Genomic DNA, 23093 nt, shown 5'->3' on the forward strand with positions numbered 1-23093 from the left:
AAATTACATCATGATAATATTACTTATATTATGTTTTGACTTTTATATATACCAGTACGTACAAACAATTCATGTATGTCAATCCATATTGTATGGAACTAAATATTTAATTTTTATATACTTCAATTTGGAAAATTAAAATGTATTTTTTATATTCAAAATACTTTATATTATAATTTTTTTCTTTATTATAATTTCAAATTAAGGTAAGAAGAGTAATTAATGTATCAATAGTGGTTACATGGGATTATATGGTTCATTTTATAGAAATTAAATAATGTTAAGGACAAAATAAGAAAATAAAAATTACACTATGACGATAGTTATATCATATTTTGTCTTTATATAGTAACTATAAATATAATATAGAAACATAGATATTATAGATACTATCGACCTGCATTCTTATTTTTTTTATATTTATCATTTATGTGTTACATTCTTTAAAGAAAAATAATTTAATATAAGAAATGTTACATAAAAACTAAATAGAGACCAAAGACGTAAGAAAATTAATCAAATAGAGAATTGAAGAAGAAAAAATAAAAATAAAAAAATGTGTGGAAGAATAATATTATAGTGTGAAAAAGAATAAAAGTAATATTTGAAAGTTTATGATAGTCATTAATAAAGATAATTATTTATAGTTTATGATGTCATGATAATTATTTATAATTTTCCGTTTATATATATATCTATACTATTAATAAAGGGAAAACACAAAATAACCACCCATCATGGTGTAATTTATGTTTTCCTATTTTGCCCTCAATATCTTTTTATTTCTACTAAAAAAAAAAAACTATATAATATTATTTTCTTATTTTATCCTTATTATCTTCTTATTTTAAAAGTGTATTTAAAAAATTGAATACTAGACCAATTGAATAAATTCAACCGTAAATTTAGCGCAAAAAATTATATTTAAATTTATAAAATACAAACTATACATTACAAACGATAAGAAAGCGGGTTGACAGATACGACAATGCATGTCAACACGCTAGTATATATAGTAGATAGATAAATTTACCAAATTAAGTAACAACAAAAAAAACGACCGTTGTTAAACTTTAATAACTTATTAAGCTTTCTGAAACCACAGGCTTCTTAAATGGCCCACTAAGATCCACATAACTTAACTATAAAAGCGGTGTCTTTGCTTCGAACTTAATTATTGGAATAAGAGCACAGAAATAAGAACACAGAAATAAAAGCATAACAGAAAACACAAACCTAAAAGAAGTGAAGAATGGCTTCCTCTTACAGGATGGCTTCCTCTTAAAGCTAACCCCGATGTCATGAACCATGTTATAAAAGCAATGTTTGAAATTGAATGAGAGACTACTGAGATCGGGATAGTATATTGTTGACACACCCATGTGATTTTACAATTTTTTTTATCATTTTCCCGTTTTGGACTAACCCTTTGCCTTCTTTAATATAAAGAAATTTTGAAGTTTGGGTTTTTTGGGGTTTTTTAAGTTTGATAGTGATAGTTCTTACACAAATTTACTTCATGAACCAATCATATTTTACCATATGTGTGACTTTGATGTATTTACCATTGAAACACAATTATCTCATTTTGGTAGAGAACCGTAAATTGGTTCTTGCGTACCAATTCGTGGTTGTTGCATAAATTTGTGGTTCTTGCATACTAGTTTGTGGTTCTTGCATGCCAATTCGTGGTTCTTGCATACCAATTCGTGGTTCTTGCGTACCAATTCGTGATTCTTGCATACCATTTCGTGGTTATTTTGCGAATTGGTTCTCTATAATTAACGAACTAGATTTTTATCTATAGTTAAAGTTAAAGAAAGAACAAAGAAAAAAAATAGTATATCAGCCTGTCAGGTTATACCTAGAACAGACCTTTGAAAATTGTTCTGTTCTGGTACATAATTAAACAGTACGAAACATGCTAATCTCTCTCTCTAATATCTCATATCAAGTTCTTATGTGTTTATTCTGATTTTGTGGAAACTTTTATCTCGTATCAGACTGAAGAAGAGAGGTTGCAGCAGCAAAATGAAAATAAGGTGAGTGCACATTTCTTTTTCTAAGAATTGCACTCAATATATTGTAAGACCATTCTACTAGCTTATTTCGTTATTTTTATTTAAATTAAACAGCAGTACAAGAAATGTGAATACCAGGCAACATATTTTCATATAATGATTGATTACTTAGAGGCATGTCTTGAGTAGGTTTTTATATGTTGTTACGGTGTAGGAACATAGCAGTAAAGTGTATTTTCTGAAGCAAACTGTGGGTAATGCCTGTGGTACAATAGGGCTTCTTCATGCTCTTGGTAACTTAACTTCTGAGGTCAAGCTTGGTAAGTTTTCAACAATTGAATTGCTTTAATTAAGACTTTTAGTACATCAGCAACTAATTCTCATTCAGTTTTTTTTTGCTTTTGTTGATTTGTTGTTATCGGTTGAGGATTCATTCTTTGATAAGTTCTTTAAGTCTACTGCAAACTTGGATCCATTTCAGGTTATTCCTTCCTACCCACACCTCCTCCTTTTCTTTCTCATATCATAGAAATGCTAGCAATTGACACTGTTGGTTAGCAAAATATAATGGTCGTTTGGAATTTTATAGAGAATGACAGGGAGATGGAAGTTGCTCATTCAGTGGCAGCTACTTCTGGTGATACCGAGGTAATGTTACGAGTTAAATTTGAAGCTATGCTAAGTAGGGTGTATGCTGTGATTTATTAACGAGATGGGTGTAGTGATGTAGGGCTCAGCCTTCTTATCTTGAGACTGTAACCCAATGCATTTGGACCAATCTTGCTTAGTTCACTTGCTACTTGCTATTCTTCGGTGTGGTAAAGTGATTCTTCAGCAGGGACTTTATATAATGTAATTTATATTTTAAGCTCTAGTGTGATAAGTAACCTCTCGAATTTATATTTGGATTATTACTTATTAGACTATATGGTTGAATTTCTTATCAAACTTATGTTTCTACTTGTCAGGTAGTTGAGTTTGTACAAAAGAAGAATCTTTGAAACGATAATGATACATACTAATTTAGTCTAATGGCCATTGTGCTAAAAATGATGTCTATAATTACGAGCTTTTGGAGTCAAAACCAACTTCCTAATTGAATTCTCTTCCTTGAAGTAGCTTGACTTACGTGCACATAGGTATTTACTTTTGTGGAGCAAAAAGGGACTAAGTACTCTTGATAGTAGAAGCTGTAATTTAAAAATATTCAAATCGATTCACTTAAGGTATTAGCAATAAATGGCTAATTCTGTCAGCGGTGTATAGTAGTACTTGGACCAATTTTTGGTTACAGGTTGTAGTTGTGATTTTGGTAGAGGTAAAGAGGCTAATCTACAAAATATTTGTGGCAATGTGCATTTTGTTTATATGAAAAGATTGTTAAGCATCTTTCCATGAAAGTTTTGTCATGTAGATGGAGCAACATGGCTAGAAAATACCTTTGCTTTAACCTACAAGATCCACTAGGTGTAGCCAGAATATACAGGGATAATAGTGCATGTGTGTAATGATATTGTCAGTTGTCTGGTGGCAGATGATCAACAGAAACTTCTCACAAGTTTGTTGGAATAGATCTTGGTATAAAATATTCTTCCCTTTAGGAAAGTTTATAAATACATTTTGATTTCCTCATAAAAACTAAGGAAGATCCTTGTTACTCATGGAATGTGTCTAGAAAAGCTGTAGTATATAAGGGATGGAAATTGTAGTGAAATATGAAGCCCTTTCATTTAACATACGTTGAAAGCTATTTTTTATGTAAAATTATCATGTTTTTTTTTAAATTATACAAAGTTATGCTGGTTTGAACATGGTGTAAATGTAAATTACTGAGGGTTTAGGGAGATATAACTGTCAAAATTGTCCTCATGTATTGATATTGTTATCTTGCCAAGAAATATTTGAAGTGTTGTTCACAGATAGCATCCCCTGCCAAGATCATTACAAATATTTACTTATCTCATGTTACCATTTTTTTCAAAACATTTGTAATGCAGGCATCTGATAATGTGGACACTCATTTCATCTGCTTGGCTTGTGTGGATGGTAATTTCTTTTTATAACTTAGTGAGTAGTTGTGCTTGTAACTGTTAAAGTGTTAAGCATCTTAAGCAATATTCTCCATATGAGCTAGCTTTTGGATGGAGTTAGGTCCAATTATTGTAATTGTAATAGTAAGAAAAGCAAAGCGATATATATACTGGTATAGCATCGTAACAAAATAATAAGCAACCTAAATCCCTAAATCATGGGAGTCAGCTGTATGAAGCCTATATCAAAACTATTTGGGATCCTGTACATGTATTAGATCAGTTTTCTGTTCTTTTCCTCCCTTTTGCATGTACCTGCATTTTATCTGATTGATTTCCTTGCAATCGTGTTATACGCAGGTGAACTTTATGAGCTTGATGGAAGAAAGTCAGCACCGATATCTCATGGTTCATCATCACCGAGTACTTTGTTGAGGGTAAATATCTTTGCTGTTAAAGCTTTAACTGAATTGCTCCTTAATGGCATGTATTTATCAGAAGATTAGATTTGGTTATCAAACCTATAAGAGAGAAGAGAAGTGCTAGCAATACACTTTTTAACACATTCTCTTCAACGAACTCTCTGTTTATGGGCCCGCTCTCTATCGGAGCACATGCTTACTTCACCAACTTTTCCTGCTAAGCCTTTTCTTTGTGCCTCTTTACCCCCTAAATATGGAGGGTTCTTCAAAATCTGGACGTTGGCATTTTCAACCATGCATGTTCATGTTAGTTGTTAGATAAAAACCATTTATGATCCTTCATTTAATAGCTTAAGCTTTTGGCCAACAGTTGGGAATTTGATAAATTTTGCCCCTACTCTTCTAAATAAAAGTCAAATGTCAATTTAGACTAGGTACGACGGGTCTTCGCATTTGGGAAATTTGTTCCTTGAGTCCTTGACATTAGTTATTTAACCTTGTCTTAATTTGCTGGATTTACTGTCTTTCTTGTTACTTATTTGCCGTCATTACTTGTATTATATTTAAGGTTTAATTACTCTGTTGATCCTTATACTTTTTTGAGGAAATTCAAATCTCTAAAATAAAAATGTTTGCAATTAGGTCCCTGATCGCATAGAAAATAGTAATTGTGCCCAACATTCATTTTTTTCATTAGGGTTCTGTTATGGTTCCATTAAGTGATCCATCCACTTGGCCATTGTAGGTCCTTCAACTTTTTGTGAACCTTAACCGAAAAGTGTGAAGGACCCAATTACGAACCTTTTTTTTGTTTAGGGATCTATTTACAAAGTTCTTTTTTTCAGGGACCAATTTAATTTTCTAAAAGAGTACATGAACCTACAAAGTCATTTAACCTATTTTAGATTTCTAATATGTATGTCAATTTGCAACAGGATGCAGCTAAAGTCATTCAGAGCATGATCAAGAAAAATCCGGAGTCCCTTAACTTCAATGTCATGGCAATATCAAAGAAATCCAGTGATGGACAGTAGGCTGTCAAGTTATGCATTTTAGGGATCTTACTGAAGTAATCTGTAATATGATTCATCCCAGTCATCCATGCAGCTTTTTATTCAATTAGCTTGTTTGTATCCTCAGATTTTTTCATTCAGTGATCTATCAATTATCAACCTATGCCTCTCGTTTTAAATTAATATAGTTTAAGTTACATTTTATAGTTAACTATGTGGATGAATTCCTAACTCATGCTTACAAAACATAATAAAATGGCTAGAGCCAGTTTCGTTATGTTCTTTTTTGTTCTCTCTCTCCTAGGATGGAAGAATTTGTTCACTGACTTTTATGATAAAAGTGGGAATTAAGAGAAGAACCAAGTAAATGTGCCTTAATCAAAATATTGGGAATGAAATCTTGATTTATTTCTTCTCTTCAAGATGATGATTATGACATGTAAAATAGTTTATACAATCAACAAAAACCGAGTCTGGTGAAGCTGGTGGATCATGTGACGCTGTAATGACAACACAAATATAAAAAATATATCAAGTCCAAAAGGCCAGTTTCACCCAACCTTGGTTGCATGGTATAGTCACCTTTTGATTTCCTTTTCCTTGGAGATACTTGGCATCCTTCATATCCTTTGAGTTCTTCCCTTTTTTTATTAGCTCAACGTGCTTCTTACCTGTTAGAAAGCAGAGGATGAAGGTAGAAGGTAAAGAGGAAGAGCCACTCCATTAATAGGTAAGACATTAGAGTTAGAAATCCCAGTTTTAATGGTTTTCTTTTCTTGCCTTTCATACACCTGTTTTTTCATTGAGTACGAAACTATAGTTACAAATCCCATTTTATACTAAGTTTTCTCTGTTTGCACGTCTCACTTTGTTAGAATATCAGTTGCGGAGTGTGTGCAAGTTAAGTGTACTGAAACAGTAGAGTTTTTGCATAATGTGCAAGTTCAGTTGTAGTAACATTGTGAGTTATTGCAGAATGTGCAAATTGAATGTTACTTACATTGCAAGCTCTTTCTTTAGTACATCTACAATGGGAGTCTTGTGGACTCTTATGATAAGACTGAGGCCTTAATAACAATGTTCTGCAGATCTTACCGGGAAAAAACAATGTTCTTCAGAGTCTTATGCAGACTTTTAAACCAGGTTTTTAAATTTCAGGACTCAATTTAGGAATCTTCTATGCGCCTAAGGAATATGTTCTCATTTGCTTGGCAACCGTCCTTGCAACATGTCGTAGAATCATAAGAGCTTGAGAGGTCTGAAGTTGAGTCATAATAGGATAAATGATGATGAGGTATAATTTTAAGAGACTAAGAGTTTTCAGGGTTGTGGTTGTTCTTGAGTATTTCTTTTTTGTGGTCCAGCTACATTAGGCACACATGTTAATAAGAATGGCATCACCATGGTAAGGGAAATGGGTCTGCAAGAATGAATCATAGGATAGGATCGAGGATCATAATGTAAGAACATGAGGTAACAATTTGATGTTAATGTTACACAAGATGCAAAGTACAGTGATATGAAAAACAGAGAATTATAAAAGGCTTACCTATGGATTGGCTTGGTAGTTTTTTACTTGCTCGTATTGAATAGTTCCTAGGAGTCACCATACTCTCTTTCAATATGGGTTAATAAAGTGAGTTTTAATACATATGTGAACAATTAGTAATAACACATGGATAAATGAGGTAGATTTATGATTTGCTTGTAGCAAAATAGAACAATTAGAGCTATATAGATTATTCTTTTAAAGAAAGAAATAATGTTGTCCAACAATTTATTCCAATGTTCTTCCTTTTCTGCATAAAAGTGCTTAAAGAATGAGATGTCAAAAGGAATATGACTTCCTTTTCTTTTTCACTCTCTTTTTGTTGTATTTATCTAAAACAAATTATTTTTCAATATTTCAAGAAATCCTGGAAACAATCTCTTCACCTGCGAAAAGAATGCGTACATCTTCCCTCCTCATATACCACTAGGTGAGAGTCTTATGCATTGGGCCGCCCTTTTTTATACCAGTCTGTTTATTTGATTTTTTTTTTGTTTTTCAATTGATTTTGCAATTGCAGCACATAGAGACAGAGAGCTGTGGTTTAGTACTAACACATCGATAAATGAGGTAGATTTATGATTTGCTTTATAGCAAAATAGAACAATTACAGCTATATAGATTATTCTTTCAATGAAAGAGATAATGTTGTCCAACAATTCATTCCAATGTTGTTCCTTTTCTGCATAAAGTGCTGAAAGAATGAGATGCCAAAAGGAATATGACTTCCTTTTCTTTTTCCCTCTTATTTGATTGTATTTATCTAAGATTTTTTTTTCATATATCAAGAAATCCTAGAAACAATCTCTTCACTTGCGAGAGTAAGAATACATATGTATATCCTCCCCAGACCCCACTAAATGAGAGTCATGTGTATTTTTTTATTTGAATTGCAGCACATAGAGATAGAGAGCTGTAGTTTATATGGTATTTTTTCTCATGCAGGTCGAGCTTTCACCTTTTACAATGTCTCTTCATAAGCTTCATGAAACAGCATTGTTGATGATAGATGGAGCCTTGACCAACTACAGGTTCTGTGACTTAAGCTGCATTTGCTAATTTTTTTTCTGTAACTCATTAATTAATGATTATAAACTCATCAACTATGTAATTATGATTGTGTCTTTAAGTTAAGACTTTTGAATATTAATGATTAAAATTGTCTGAAGTTTTTAAGTACTTATATGTTATTTGCAATGAATACAAGTGATGTGAACTGGTGCTTAGTTCATGTAGGCCTGTAGATGTGAACTGGTGCTTAGTTCATGTAGGCCTGTAGATGCAACTGTCCAAGAAATTATAGGAGTTCAACTATTCAACAATTAGAATCCAACTTTCCAACTCATTTTGCAGAGATAAAATCAGTGGCTCCTGAAAAAATGTTGAGTGGAACAATATTATCCTCCTTTATATGTATATACAATAGTAAATAAGAGATAAAATTAAAAATATAGAATATCAAATTCGATGTTTAAAACTTGCAGACAAAGTAGATGAGATACATAGATATTAGTATTTTAACTCCTAAATGATAGAAACAAACTGGAAAAACTTATTTAGAATTCAAAGTAAATCTTAGCAAAACAAACACAATTCAACATAAGCCATAAGCTATCCCTATTAGCTTATCAAAAAGAGCTTTTTTTCTCCAAAAAGCTCCCTTACCAAATAGCTCCCATGGCTTTTTTTTGGTGAGTGAAACAATGTAGTTGACTAGCTTATAAGCTATCCAACTATCCATGTGCTTTTTCAAACACACACTAAGCTTATGTAGAACAATATAAGCTATAAATTACTGTAAACATCCATAATAACCATGTCATGATTACCAAGTAAAAACAGATACAAATCGTAGCCAAGACCTCCCTTCTATTTCCTAGCTTTCCCAAGTTGCTGACTTCATGACACAAGGGACTACCATTGGGCACTAGCACATTCAAGAAGCTAAGGTGAAAGAAGAAGGTGATGGTGGATGTGGAACTTCAACTAGTCCTTCTAACATGTGCATGGTTGTCTTCATTGTAGGCCTCATATCATGATGCTCTTGAATGCACCAGATTGCTATCATCACCCACTTTTTCAGCCTGATTTTGTCTGCCATAGCCTCCTTATCTTCCTTTACTAGAGCATCTATTCTTCCATCCCTAAGGCAATCATTAGCCCAGTCTGACAATATGGCTTCTTCTCCTTCCTCAAAATCGAGCACACCTCTTCTGCAACAAATGATTTCTAACAACATTACACCAAAGCTATAAACATCAACCTTAGCTGTCACGGGCACATTCTTGAACCATTCAGGAGCAACATATCCTCGAGTTCCTCTAATCATGGTATGAGTTTTACTTTGATCAAGCATTAACAACTTGGCCAACCCAAAGTCAGATATTTTTTGTGTGAAGTATTCATCTATGAGTACATTCTGAGGTTTTATATCACAGTGAATTATAGGAGTGCCACACTCTTCGTGTAGGTACACCAATCCTTTTGCAATTCCCAAAGCAATTGTAACTCTTAGATTCCAATTGGGTTGTACTTGTCCAAATAGGATGTCTGCAAGGGTGCCATTGCTCAAGAACTCATATACAAGAAGCCTATTAGTTCCTTCATCACATAATCCAATCAACCGAACCAAGTTCTTGTGGCTAGTTTTACCAATAGCATTCAATTCTGTCTTAAACTCTTTTTCTCGTTCTATGGCTAATGTGTTCAGCTTCTTCACAGCAACAAATTGATCAGAACCTGAGTTTAGAGTGCCTTTATAAACAGTGCTAAAAGAACCCCGGCCTAGTTCTTCGCAGAAATCCTGTGTGTACCGTTTCAATGTCTCGTAAGGAAAGGAATACAGATTTGTTTCCAAAACACTTGAAGCTTGGAGTATCTTTTTTGGCTTTAGGAGAAAAAAGAGAGTAACTGATGCTAGAAACACACTGTTAATGACAAGAGAACCAACAAGTGACCCTATAAGTATTGGCTTAGCTGGATCTTCTACCTTTGCACCATTAGGATAGCCCTTTGGTGAATCAGGATCAAGGTCACTCAATGAGCGAATTCTTGTTTTGATGAATGCTATATGACCTTTCCTTTGCCTTTGATCTTCCATTAGAAAGGGGTAATTTCTTCTTCCAACATTTTCCTGTTTGGTTGGCAAACAAGTTGTTTGACAGTCAAGTGGAGTATAATTGTCTAACCTCTCATAATCACCCAAAGGCCAATCAACATTTTGTAAAACCTTAAATTGAAATACCTCTTCAGGCCTGTCTCTTGATCCTCCCTCATCTGCTTCACAACCTAGAGAAAAGTCAGGTTGGCATCCACCAAATTGGTTCTTTGGATCAAGCAGAGAATACCCATCTGGACATTTGCAAGTAGGCCTCTGGTTTTCCATGGAGCAGTAGCTATTATAACCACAGGAACCACTTCCGAAATCACTGAAAATGGCGAAGCAAATGTCAGGAGGAACATAACGCACTATAGACCAATCTTGCTGGCCATCTGAGCCCTTCTTTGGATGAGCATACTGTGTAAAAACTCCATAGAAATCAAGTGCAGTTCTGTAGTAATATGCGTTAGGATCAAGAGCTGAATTTTCCCATCCAAGTGACATGTTTTCTCCATTCGTTCCCTCTACATAAATATCTGCTTTACTATCAAACGCTAGCTTTGAGGCTGAACTTGTTCCAACATTAAAATAACTTTTATAGCGAGAATTAGCTTTGTCATTTGGCCAGCCAATGCCAGTTAGGAACATATCACCTTTATCAAAATAAAGTTGAAACCTTCCTTTTGTGTAACTGGATTCTGTCAATCTAGATGTAAGGATACCTTGAACTTCCAAGTTTTGGCTAGGCAGCAATGTGTTGGGGGATTCTCGAAGCTTTCCCACACATAGGTTGAACTGGAACTAGAATCATTGCTAACTAGAACAAAGTTGCCAGTGTCCAGCATAGCCCCATAGGAAACAGATTCAGTTGGTTCTGCAGTCCAAATAGCTTCACCTTGCGGATTACGGATGGTTAAGCCACTTGTTGTTAGCTCAATCGTGGACCCTTTTGGTACAGGCTTGTCTGTTCTTGCATTCCAGACAATAGTTTTGTCAGGTATGTTTTGGTACCAGATGGCAACCAAGAAGAGTTTTTGGTTCTGGTTAGTGTCACTGTCATTGATTTGGCAGAACCCAAATGCAAATTCACCTGAAGATGAAAGCCACAGAAGACGGTTGTCATCTGTGGAAAGTGATGTATTCAAAGTTATGTTGTTTCCCAAAGCCAACTGAACTGGATGAAGGAAAAGGGTAAGCAAAAAGAAGAGGGTGGATATAGCCATGGATGCCTTTGAGGGTAGCAGTCACTAGCAGGTGAAGATGAATTACTCCTATATTACTCGGTTGCTTTCTATCTCTTGAGTTGTATTATATAGGCTCTACCATGCTGCATTATTTCTCTTTACTTTCTATAACTCAATCTACTTTTCACTCTAACCATTCAACTCAATCTACTTTTCTCTTTACTTGCCTACACCATTGGAGATGCTAGAATATGCAGAAGGTAAGAAAGTTCAACATTGACTTAGAATGGAGTCTTATTTCTTGAGCAACTGTGACCATAAATGCACGGAACCATTAATTCTCTTTCATTATCTCTTTACCCCACAAGACTTACAGGGTTACTTGTCAACTATGTTCTTTGCAAAATCATTATCACACACAAGGTATTTTTGCTTTGTTATATCCTTCCTTTAGTTAAAATAAGAATTAATAATTACAGTCTTTCTTCAAAGTTTTGATTGACTCGTTACCATGTTGCATATCCTTCATGTTTCCTTGTATGTCAATACACTATTTTTTTTCACCATGCCTGTGTGTAAATACATATATAGAGAGAAGAGGTGAGCCTCTCCATACCAGCGAGCTTAGTGACCATGAGGTCACATATCCAAATTCTGTAAGCATTCTTTCCGCTTACGGTATAAGGTTATATATATATATATATATATTATCAGTTTTGTACACTTTCCCACCATTTTTTATGTTCTCTAGATATTGAATGATGTATTTTACACTCTTGTTTAAGTAGTGGGAAGTTTATGAGATATACAAAACTCAATAAAAAACCTAATGATTGGCACCTCCCACTCCATCTCTATTTCAAGCTACCATTTCTTCTCTCTATTGGTTTAATTCGATGGTGTCAAAATTGCCAAACCTCGTTACAGTCAATGGGGCAAGTAATAATCCAATGGATTAAATGGCACATGTAGGTCAATGAGAATTTAAGTTGATGTGGGTCAAAATTGGATTCTGGTTAGTTACATATTACACTCTTTAGGTAATTGGATTCTAACTGTGTTCAATGATATTTTGGAAGTTTATAATTGAGCCTAGTATTTATAAAAGTATTCTGTACTCAAGGTTTTTTACAAATGCTAAAATAGTTTGTCATATAAGCTACTTAAGTTTCTTATGACAGATTAATTATATTCTTACCCATTCACCACTATCGCTATTACCACCATTATTAATATTATAATTTCCGCAGCCACTATTACTATCATTGTTAGAACTTTGTAATTATTACCACTACCATTTACCAATTTGACTGCTTTCACTTAGCATTTTTAGGCTTAACACTTGAAAGCAGCTTTTTAATTTTAAAAAGCTAACAAATTTAACTTCTAATCTTGAAGCCCTTGCAGTAGCTTTTAAACCCCAAAGGGGGCTAAATGTAACCTTAGCCTTTTCTGAACAGATACAGTGTAAGACTGATAAGGCCCATATTTGAAATCAAAGGCCTAAGAAGAGCACACCTATAGGTCTGCACCTTCATCTTTTGTTCATTGTTGCATAAACCCACAGATGAGTTTTAAGTACAAATATTGATTGACATCATGGCAAAATCGTTCTCTCTCTCTCTACGGCTTCTAGGCCCAAGATTGCTATATTCCACAATTTAGCACAGGTTGAAAAGGGAAAAGGATCTTTTAAAATGGAACGGAAAAATATGACTCTCTAAAACTAAGAACTTATTAGACATAAAACTCTTTTGTATGTAATGTGTAGCAAATAAAAAAGAGAAATAGATTGCACAAAATACGACACAACTTTCCCTTTTGTTATTGTACACTACAGTGAAAGGAAGCATTTTTCTTTCTTGTGTATATGTTTATGGCAAAATAACATATGTGTGCTACTTTTTTTGTATGCAAAATACATATATGTAATGTATCTACGGTGAATGTCTGGTAAGAAAAAAAGGAATTCCCTCCACTTTTATACATCAAAAGACATTTTTTAATCTTGTGTAATATCTTTATAAATATTACAATTTTTCAAGTGATATCTATTTGTTTGGAATACTATAAACTAATTATTCATAAAACAACGTAATAACTCAACTTTTATTTTTCAGCTACAAATAAAAATTCTATTTTTATTTTCTTTATTATTTAATTCTTAGTGCTAACAAATAATTAAAATAATATTCAGTATAATTATTATTTGAGCAAATTAAATTCTCCAATTTAATTATTAAATAATATAATTATTTAGCAAAGATTAGAACACTCGTTAGAGTGTAACATCATAGGTTCAGTACTAAGTTAATAGTAAATTAACTAAATTAATTTATTAATCAAGGTTGGCGTCTAACAACACTTCTTAATGACCAGATAGTATGAAGTAATATATATTTTATTTTCAAAAAACACTAGAAGATTAACTAAAATATTTCCTTCAATCTTTACAGCTTTGTACTAACTTTAAAGTATGATACAATTGTCAAACTTTAATTCGTTGTCATGAACTCATTTCTTTATTCATTGTAATACCTTGGTCAAAGTCTTATTTTATTATAGAGCTCAAACCCATTACCAAAACTTAATGGATTGCTTCTTGAGTAATAATTAATTCTACAAGCATTTAATCACACTCAATATTCATTCAAATAACGTCTTGAGATATTATGTGTCCGAAATCAAAGTATAATAAATACCATGTTAATTATTATATTATTCTCATGTCAAATAAAACTATTTCATTTCTTATTGAGAATTTCCTATTGACAATTTAAGGTAATTTTAACCATTAGGAATTCTCGGTTGAGTTAGTTTAATAATTACATCCATATATTCATCATCTATATGTACAATTTAATAAATGAGATCTATTAATATTTATCCAATAAATGTTGTCACACATATATTGATCTATCTGAGTCATTAATATCTTATTCTCAATGATTCTAGAACAATTTAGATTAAAAATTATAATGGACATGTTTCTCATTATTATAATAACAAGTCTCTAATTTTTAATCAAGGAACTTATCATATAATCTATTTAATTAAATAATCAATATGATAAAAATAAATAAATACAATTATAATTATATTTAATGACAAATTTGATCTTGGGCATAAATATAAAAATAGATTGCTTCTCCCAACAAATATCGTTCTCAAGAACCGAACTCTTGACCTTTTGGCCATCCTAGAGATCTAACGGGGTTTTACACATTTTGACTAACATCTTGGTAGTAAATGATATTTCTTTGTAGAAGTGTATTTACTCTTGATTTAATTTAAATTGTATTATAATCTTAGCAAACATTTACTTAATTATTTTATACTTAAGCTCACTTTAAAAAACTTTTATCCAACAAAAATGAAACCCTCCAATTCTGACCCCAAAAAACACCTCCATTTTTTCCGGTTCTACGCCATAACAAGAATAACCTGGCTATGGAGATGTGGAAATTTTGAAACACAGGGCAAGAACCATAATTGAAGGTTAATAAAATCAGTAATCACATTAAAAAATATGGCTATTGAGACAAAAGTGGTTGAAAGGCAAAAAAAATTCCACCTAAAATTTTAGAGGATCTTAATGCGAATAATAAAAAGTGAAGAAATAGCATTGTAATTTGTTGGTGCTGATGAGATATGCTGATATAGTAGCCCTACTACTCTAAATAATGAAATTATTGAGTATTTCTTACTATTAATAAAGGGGGTGGTTAGTTCACAGTTGGGATAAACTCTTTTTGTTTTAATTTATCATTACTAACCTATTTTCATTCTACATTTTACAACTTAGAAATAGGATGATAAATTAAAATGCATTTGACACTCCGTTTTCCAACTAACCTAACAGATTCACAAAATTGGGAAGTTTGATAATTTATTGTTATTTTTTATTTTAAAATAAAATAAAATTTGGATCGTTGTAATTTTTTGATACACATATCACCATTTCTAGCGAGACCCTTCAGTACTATAGAAACCGGGTCATCTTTAGTAGTTAAGGGCCCAATATCAAAAGAAATTATGACACGTGGTCTTAAAAATGTTAACCGTACATATTTTTAATTATGTTTAAATTAAAAAATAAAATCATGAAAATCAATATGAATTTCACATTTCGGTACTGGACCTTCTAGTACTATAGAGCAGTGTTATAAAACTCAGCTTGGACTAGCCGGTCCAACTGCTTCAACCGTGAATTGGACATTGATTGGTTTGAGTCTCTCATCTAACCAATTTTGCATAAAAATAGATTGACTCAGTTCAACTCAATCGATTTAAGCATAAAACCAGTGGTTCGGATGGTCGGACTAGATGGACTGAGTCAATCAAAAATTATTTTTTTTTAAAAAACAATCAAAACGATGTCATTTTTAGATTAAAAAATTCTAATGTTCATAACTACATTTATATTTATATTTGTCATTTGTTGACTTATATAGAAAAACTTTCATTGTTTAACTTATTGTTCATTTTCAATCAAAGCATGATAAATATGTTGTTTGAGATGTTTTCAACTTATTTATGACATTTCATAGTATTGAAATCTTCTTTATTACTTATTTAATTATGTATAATAATGTTTTTAAATTTATATTATAAAGTTATTAAATAATGTTAGATAATATTATGAGTTTTTAATGCAAATCAAGTCAACTATTGAGCTACTGGTCCCACCAATGACTCATGCCTTCACTGAGTTATTGACTTGTCTGAGTAACTGCTAGATCCCCTAATAATTACTAAGCAGAAATGTCTAAAATATTATTTTTCTAAAACTAAATCAATATTATTTTCTTGGTACATTTTATATCATTTTTTAAATATTGTCAATATAGTCTTATTAAATTGATATATAGCACGAGCGCCTACCCTATCTAATATTTGATAGAATCGGATTGTTATCTTCTCTCAAACTTTAAGGAGAATCCCTACGAGAAATTTCATACTAAGCTAGGTGTAAAGAGAATTTAAACTTTGTCTCTTTTACTAAGCAATAGATTTGTATCCGCTTCTTCTTGCCGACATTCTTTTTATTAGAATTCAGCTGTTATGTATATTATCCTATGTAAATAAAAAGAACTGTTTTCTGATAAACACTAAAGTCAAATATTATAAAATTTATTGGAATTTATGATACAAAAGCAGTATGAACTTCCTTTAAAAAAGCAGAATGAAATTTGTGAAAAATAGATAACCCATCTATCAGCCACCTATATACTGTGTAATTTTATTTAAGGAGACATATACATAAATAATCTATTACAATATATAGATACATTATAAATCAGAATATCAGATATCATAAGAAAGTAATAAAGGTTCCAAATTATTGAAGATTTTTAAGGACTTACAAGTGGGGCTATGATTTATGAAAATGACACTAATCAAGTTATACGGATACAATGGTTGTGGACATCAGTGCATGTTTGCATGTTGGATAAGTCTCTTCCAAAGTCGATAACCCTACCAATCAATCAACCTATAAGAGGACCCCACTCTCTCCCAAGTTGCAACTTACACCATGATTATGATTGCTAGCTTGGACACATGTTTATTATCATAAATCGTATTTTATATTATATCTTGTGTTAATGAAAATATGATATTTTAATTAAAAAATTATTTTTTTATTATTATTTATTTTTATTTTATTATCATTAGTACGAAAATATAGGATTAGGGACAGCAAATCTCTACTCTTTTAGTTTTGTAGGTATATATATGTCTAGAGTTAACATAATAGGATAGCCACTTGAAGTGATTACTTGTTTCATTCTGGCTTTTACTCTTAAGTCAATCTTCCAGCACATTTAAGCATCATACCAATAAATTTCCAAATTTATAGACATCTAGCCTTTTATACTACCTTTTATATATAAAAATCTTCTTTCACTTAAACTTAGCAAAATAAAGCCAAGTTTACTTTCTCACTTTAATTTACAATATAGACAAACTTTTTTCTCGTTTTGAAGAGCACATTCTCCATACTCTTCAAATTTTGCAATTATACCATGTGACCTCCAAATGTATCAGTAAGATTTTGAATTTGGAGAACTCACTCCTTAAATATGATATTAAATAGCGGACATAGTTTTTTAATTTTAAATATATAGATAAACCGCTACATTTGTATCACAATCATGGCCTGATAGTACAAAAATAATTTGCTTTCCTTTTATTTAAGTGTATGTTTGACTATACCAATAAAACGTACTTTTGAATCAATTGGTTTCAGTCAAAATCAGTTTTAAATGAATTAATTCGTATCTAAATATTTTCATTCAACCTCAAGTTTGTAAAAATAAATGTAAATGTTTCAGTCAAATGCACACTTTCAAGAAAATAATGATACTAATACGAATTCTTTTTATTATAAAATTATCGAATAAGTTGACACGAATTTCAAACCAACTTTGGGTCTTGAAAAATAATTTTATAAGCTTGAAGCATGTATATAACCAAACACACGCTACATGTATATATATACATAATGGAAATGAAAATGGATAGTTTTTTAAGTAAAAAAGAGATATAGTTAAAAGTATATAAATTTCATATTCATTCATAGTCCCGCTGATTATCTTGTTTAATAAATTAATAAAATGCTATATTAAAAGATTGGTTTTGGGTTTGAGTTTATATATACTAGCGCGTCGCCGGCATTCCGTGCCGGCCGACCCACATTTTTATGTTTTTGTGATATAGAATGTATCACGTCATATTATATTATTTAAGAAAAAATAATTTAAATATAAGAAATACAATATATAAATTCAATATAGAGTAAAAATTTAAAAATATAACTTGTGGTAATTAATATGTTATACATATAAGTTATGCAAATTCTTATTTTGTGCCTCTAATTAGAGAATTGTTGAATGTTTTTGTATGTATTCTTCTTCGGTTGAGAAATGGAGAAGATAAAAATAAGAGAATATGTTGAAGATTAATGATATATTTATATATAAAAAGAAAGCAATGTAATGAATATGTGGAACTTTATGGTAGTTATTAATGAGAGAGGTTACAAAAAGTTAAGTTTACAATATAAAAATTATGTTATGGTGATAGTTATTACTTGTTTTGGCTTTATTAATACTAGCGTGTTGACAGACACTACCGTGTCTGTCAACTCACTTTCCTATTGTTTGTAATATGTATTCTACATATTAAGTTGTATTATATATTGTAATTTGCAGTTGAATATATATTCGTTTGAGGTAATTGTTCAATATTAAAGAAAGGATACATATACAATTGTGTTCATCAAGAATAGAGTCTCGATCTCTTCACTTAAATTTATTTTCTAGCGTGTTAACAGATACTACCGGGTCTGTCAACTCAATTTCCTATCGTTTGTATTGTGTATTCTACATATAAAAGTGATTTTTATCTAATTAATTAAATTCGACTATAATTGAATTCGACTACATTAAAAATATAAATTGCAACGTAATCGAATTCAATTAATTTTTAAAATGAATCAAAATCAGTAGTTCTGCTTCAGTTTCCAATTTTCAATTTCAATTAATTAAATATTTAAATTTGATTCAAACACCTCTAATTGTCAGTGAAACTCCACCTTTATCTGATAACAAGTACAATTATTGAATAAGAGTGAAGATAATAGATAAGTACATAATAAAATATTAAATGTTCATTTTCAAAGAGAAAGAAGAATTATATATTTAAGCATCCAAACATAACTTGAAATTGTGAAAGTTTAATCTTAATTACAATGAGCAACATGATAGACAAATGAACTTTAATCTAAATACTGGCCTGTCGGCCAGCCCAGCCCGGCCCTCCATGGCCCGTCTAAAAAATGGGCTTCCAAAACGGGTTGAATACGAGCTTTTGGGTTGAAACCCCCAGCTCAGCCCACTAAAAACACCTATCCGAACAGGCTGGCCCGTCGGGCCAAGCCCATTTTGCCATCCCTACCCATAGACCCAATGCCTTAAGGTTTTGGGTCAACGTGTGGTATCAAACCCACTTATATACTTCTTTCACTTAGCTCATGGATGAATGTTAAAACTTATGGATGAAGATCTCCCAATGATGGTATCAGATTTGATGGTTCGATGGCTCAATGGAGTATTGAAGCGACACGTGGTCGATAGATCCATGAGGGATCCTTGTGTCGAAAGTCTTCCTGACGAGAGGTGACGTGTTCCGTTGATGAAATGATAAGTCAACGATGATGCAAGTAAATAGAGAGTTGAGCACTAGTGTATCCAATACTCGAAGAGGAACTCACACTTAGGGGAGGGATATTGGGTATTCCAAGTGTGAATGAAGAAGTCACACATTGAACAAAAATAGATGAGTTAAAGAGCATATAAGTGAATGGATCCATAGACCTAATGTCTTAAGATTTTTGGTCAAGATGTGGTGTCAAGCTCACTTATATGCTTCTTTCATTTAGCCCATGGAAGGATATTAAAACTTATGGATGAAGATCTTCCAACACAATAATCATTTTAGCATATGGTAAGGATATTTTTTGTCCAAATTATTTGGTACACAATGTTAACATGTACCTAACTAAAAATAAGATTATCTATGTTAGCAAACCGATATATATATTCCTTTTACAAGTCTTGTATCCACTCGGATGGATTATATAGTGTACATATCTACTTTCTTATTTCTTTTTGACACTCTATATGTCAAGAGATATAATTGGTTAGAAAAATATTCAATAATTACAATTTCAACTTAAATATTTTTTTAATCAATTATAAGTTTTGATACATGAAATGGTAGAAAAAATGAGACAACAGATATGCTCTCTATTACATAAGTAGCTTACCCTACTGGTGCACCTTTTCTTTTGTAAGTAGAATGCGACTTTTGTTACTACCTAGTTTCGTCTATAGGAATGTGCTCTGAACTACATGTCATCATCCTTATTAATAAAGAGAAAATTATTCATTTTACACTTAACTTTTAAGAATACAGATATTACTGACATGTTTATAAGATATATTCTCTCTCCTTTTTATATATCTTCATTATTAACCAATCAAATACTACCATATTTAGTATTATTAATTTAAAAATTATGTAATAATGAGTTAGATATATAAAAAAATGTGATAGAAGATCTGAATTCCATATCATAATAAGTATGACACAGAGCCTTGGAAGTTTGAACTTGACCAATAAGCATATGCATATTTGGACATTTGACTTTGACTTCTATAGTTCTAATACCATTTTTAGCAAGCACGTATCAGTCACTACGTTCAAAAGCCAACACGTGTGCATCACCGCAATATTTGAGTCTTCTCTTCCTTTTCTCTGCTTCAATAGAAAAATAATTGTAGACTCTGCATTCAACATTAGTTTGAACATTAGAGGCCCATAATGTATTTTCCTAATTAACTTTTAATCAGGAGAAAGAAAATAAGTGATTAAAAAAATAAAGTAGACAGAAACGTTCACGTGCACGTGTTGTTAGTAAATAATAGTAGTTATCTAGTCGAGTAATATTTTAAGAATAACTTGTTGAATATTCCAACAACTCACTTTGGCTATATCTTTGTGCAGTTGCGTAATTTGTTTTCATTCAAACAAGTTGAATTTCTATGTTAATATAAAAGTCAATCAGCTTAGCAATTAATTGCAAATTTTATAATAAGTAGGGATGGCATATGGTACAGGTGAAAACAGGAAGTAATTACCCACTATCCGTTTTAAAATAGGAGAGTATTACCCATATCTGTTTATGCCCGTACGAGTATTCATGTGTAGGTATTCGCAGGTATTTTTGGGTAGCTGCGAGATAACGAGTACCCGCGGGTACAATGGGTACCCGTGAGTTTCCTATATTATAAATGAATTTTTAATTTTTTACTTTTTCAATTAAGATGAAACTTAATTATTTTTGCATTTTTTGATTAAATATTTGGCAAAAATGTTAAATTTATTAGTGTTTTCTTTTTGTGTGATTTTTTGTTCTCATTTCCTTAACAAAAGTGTATATTTTCTTTGTAAAACATGTCTATTTTTACACATGTAATAATATTTATAGGGTATTTCATCACCAAACTCAATAAAATATGTAAACAAAGTAAAATAAAAAATTGTACATAGTATAATGAATATTAGAATAATGTATTTTTTATTTTAATTAAATATAATATATTAGTCATATAAATAACATATATTCGCCCCTATGTACTACGGATATTTTTAAAAACTGATTTATAATACCTGTGAGTACCCGTTTGTGACCCGTACTCATACTCATACAGGTTTTACCCGCGAGTACCCACTGGTACGGTTTTTTTGCCATCCCTACTAATAATAAGACATGATGTTGGGCCTTTAAAAGTGTTTTTTAAAGAATTTAATACATATGCACAATTAGTATAGAGATTTATACGTATTTAATATATCATTCATCATTCATTTATATTATTTTTATTTAAAAATAAAAGATAATTAAAATAAATGGTAGAGATGCAACGACAATGTAAAAAATTGTTACACTGTGAATATATACATCTTTTCTCTTTTCCAAAAGCTAAATAATTGAAGGAATGCATGTGTTTTCTCATAATATGGAACAATTCAATTAATCATCAATTTACAAGTTTAAATTTATCTAATTGTTAAATTAATCACCTTTTTAGACTTGCTCATTAAAATATGTAATAGATCTAATTGCTTTGATCAAAGCTGCATTTCATATATTTAGAATAATTGATACCACAACCAGCATGGACTGGATTTATGAGAAAACTAAAATTTGTTGCTTCATGCCTCAAATATCTAGTGGCAGCTGGCATATTTATCAATAAATAAAATAATAATAACTACATTTCAAATTATTAGTAGTTAGCTAAGAAAGCCAGACAGGGATATGATAATTTAATTATAAATTATTCAATTTTACAGCTGCATATGAATTGATGTTTTTGGATCTATGTAAGTGTGTGGTTGACGTTTTAAGGACAATATTTTGATAGGATTTTGTCTCTCTATATTGTATTTTCCTCCAAATTAGTTTGTAGAGCAAGCTTATAAATATGTAGGTAGAGTAGGAATGGCGACAGGACCTAGACCTATGAGTACCGCAGATGATAATTAAAATGGATCAGGTTTGGATATGAGTAATTGAGACTTGAAGTTTTAAAATCCGTTGTTGGATGGGTCTGGATTTGGATAATGAGTTACCTAGATCTGCACTATTCAGACCCATTATTTCTTGCTACATATATATATATAATAGGATAATTGTAATTGTTAAACATTGATTTAATATTGTTAAGGAGTATGATGTGATGTTATGTTGTTAATTCATATAAGTAATTTAATGTTATACTGATTAAATAATTTTTATTTAATCAATTTTACATGATAAAATTTTGAAGTAGTGACTATGTTTTTTATGATTGTTTGGATAAAATGAGTTGCATCTAATAGTCAATTTAAATTGTGTTTAAAATTTTAAATATGTTTTATAATTTTTTTCATTTTTTATTGTCTAAATAACATATAAGATTGTAGGAAACAAACACACATTTCATAAATTACTCACAATTATTTTTAATTTGTAGGTATCCATATATTCGTTAGGTACCCAAGGACATATGAGTAATAGACTTAGCAGGTATCTGCACGAGTTTGAGATGGATCTTAGTCCAAAAGTAAAGCAATGGAGCGAGTCTGAGTAGTGCATTATCCGGACCCATCCAGCGTCATTACTATCCCTAGTAGATAGCTTATTAATATAGAGTTATTAGATA

At 31.3% G+C, this 23093-nt stretch overlaps 1 protein-coding gene and 1 pseudogene across 1 annotated transcript; one reads left to right on the forward strand and one right to left on the reverse strand.

The window, feature by feature from the left end:
• LOC109349630 (ubiquitin carboxyl-terminal hydrolase 3-like) lies at positions 1938–5649 on the forward strand (the record flags this gene model as incomplete). The annotated part of the gene is made up of 7 exons (XM_019590508.1): positions 1938–2042; positions 2236–2341; positions 2444–2507; positions 2603–2669; positions 4019–4067; positions 4412–4488; positions 5409–5649. Coding segments are annotated over 7 exons (567 nt in total), but the record flags the coding sequence as incomplete, so codon positions are not given.
• Positions 8605–11384, reverse strand: LOC109349627 (annotated as a pseudogene).

This window comes from Lupinus angustifolius, chromosome LG06, assembly GCF_001865875.1.
Source record: "Lupinus angustifolius cultivar Tanjil chromosome LG06, LupAngTanjil_v1.0, whole genome shotgun sequence".
In the NCBI taxonomy this organism is placed as follows: Eukaryota; Viridiplantae; Streptophyta; class Magnoliopsida; order Fabales; family Fabaceae; genus Lupinus; species Lupinus angustifolius.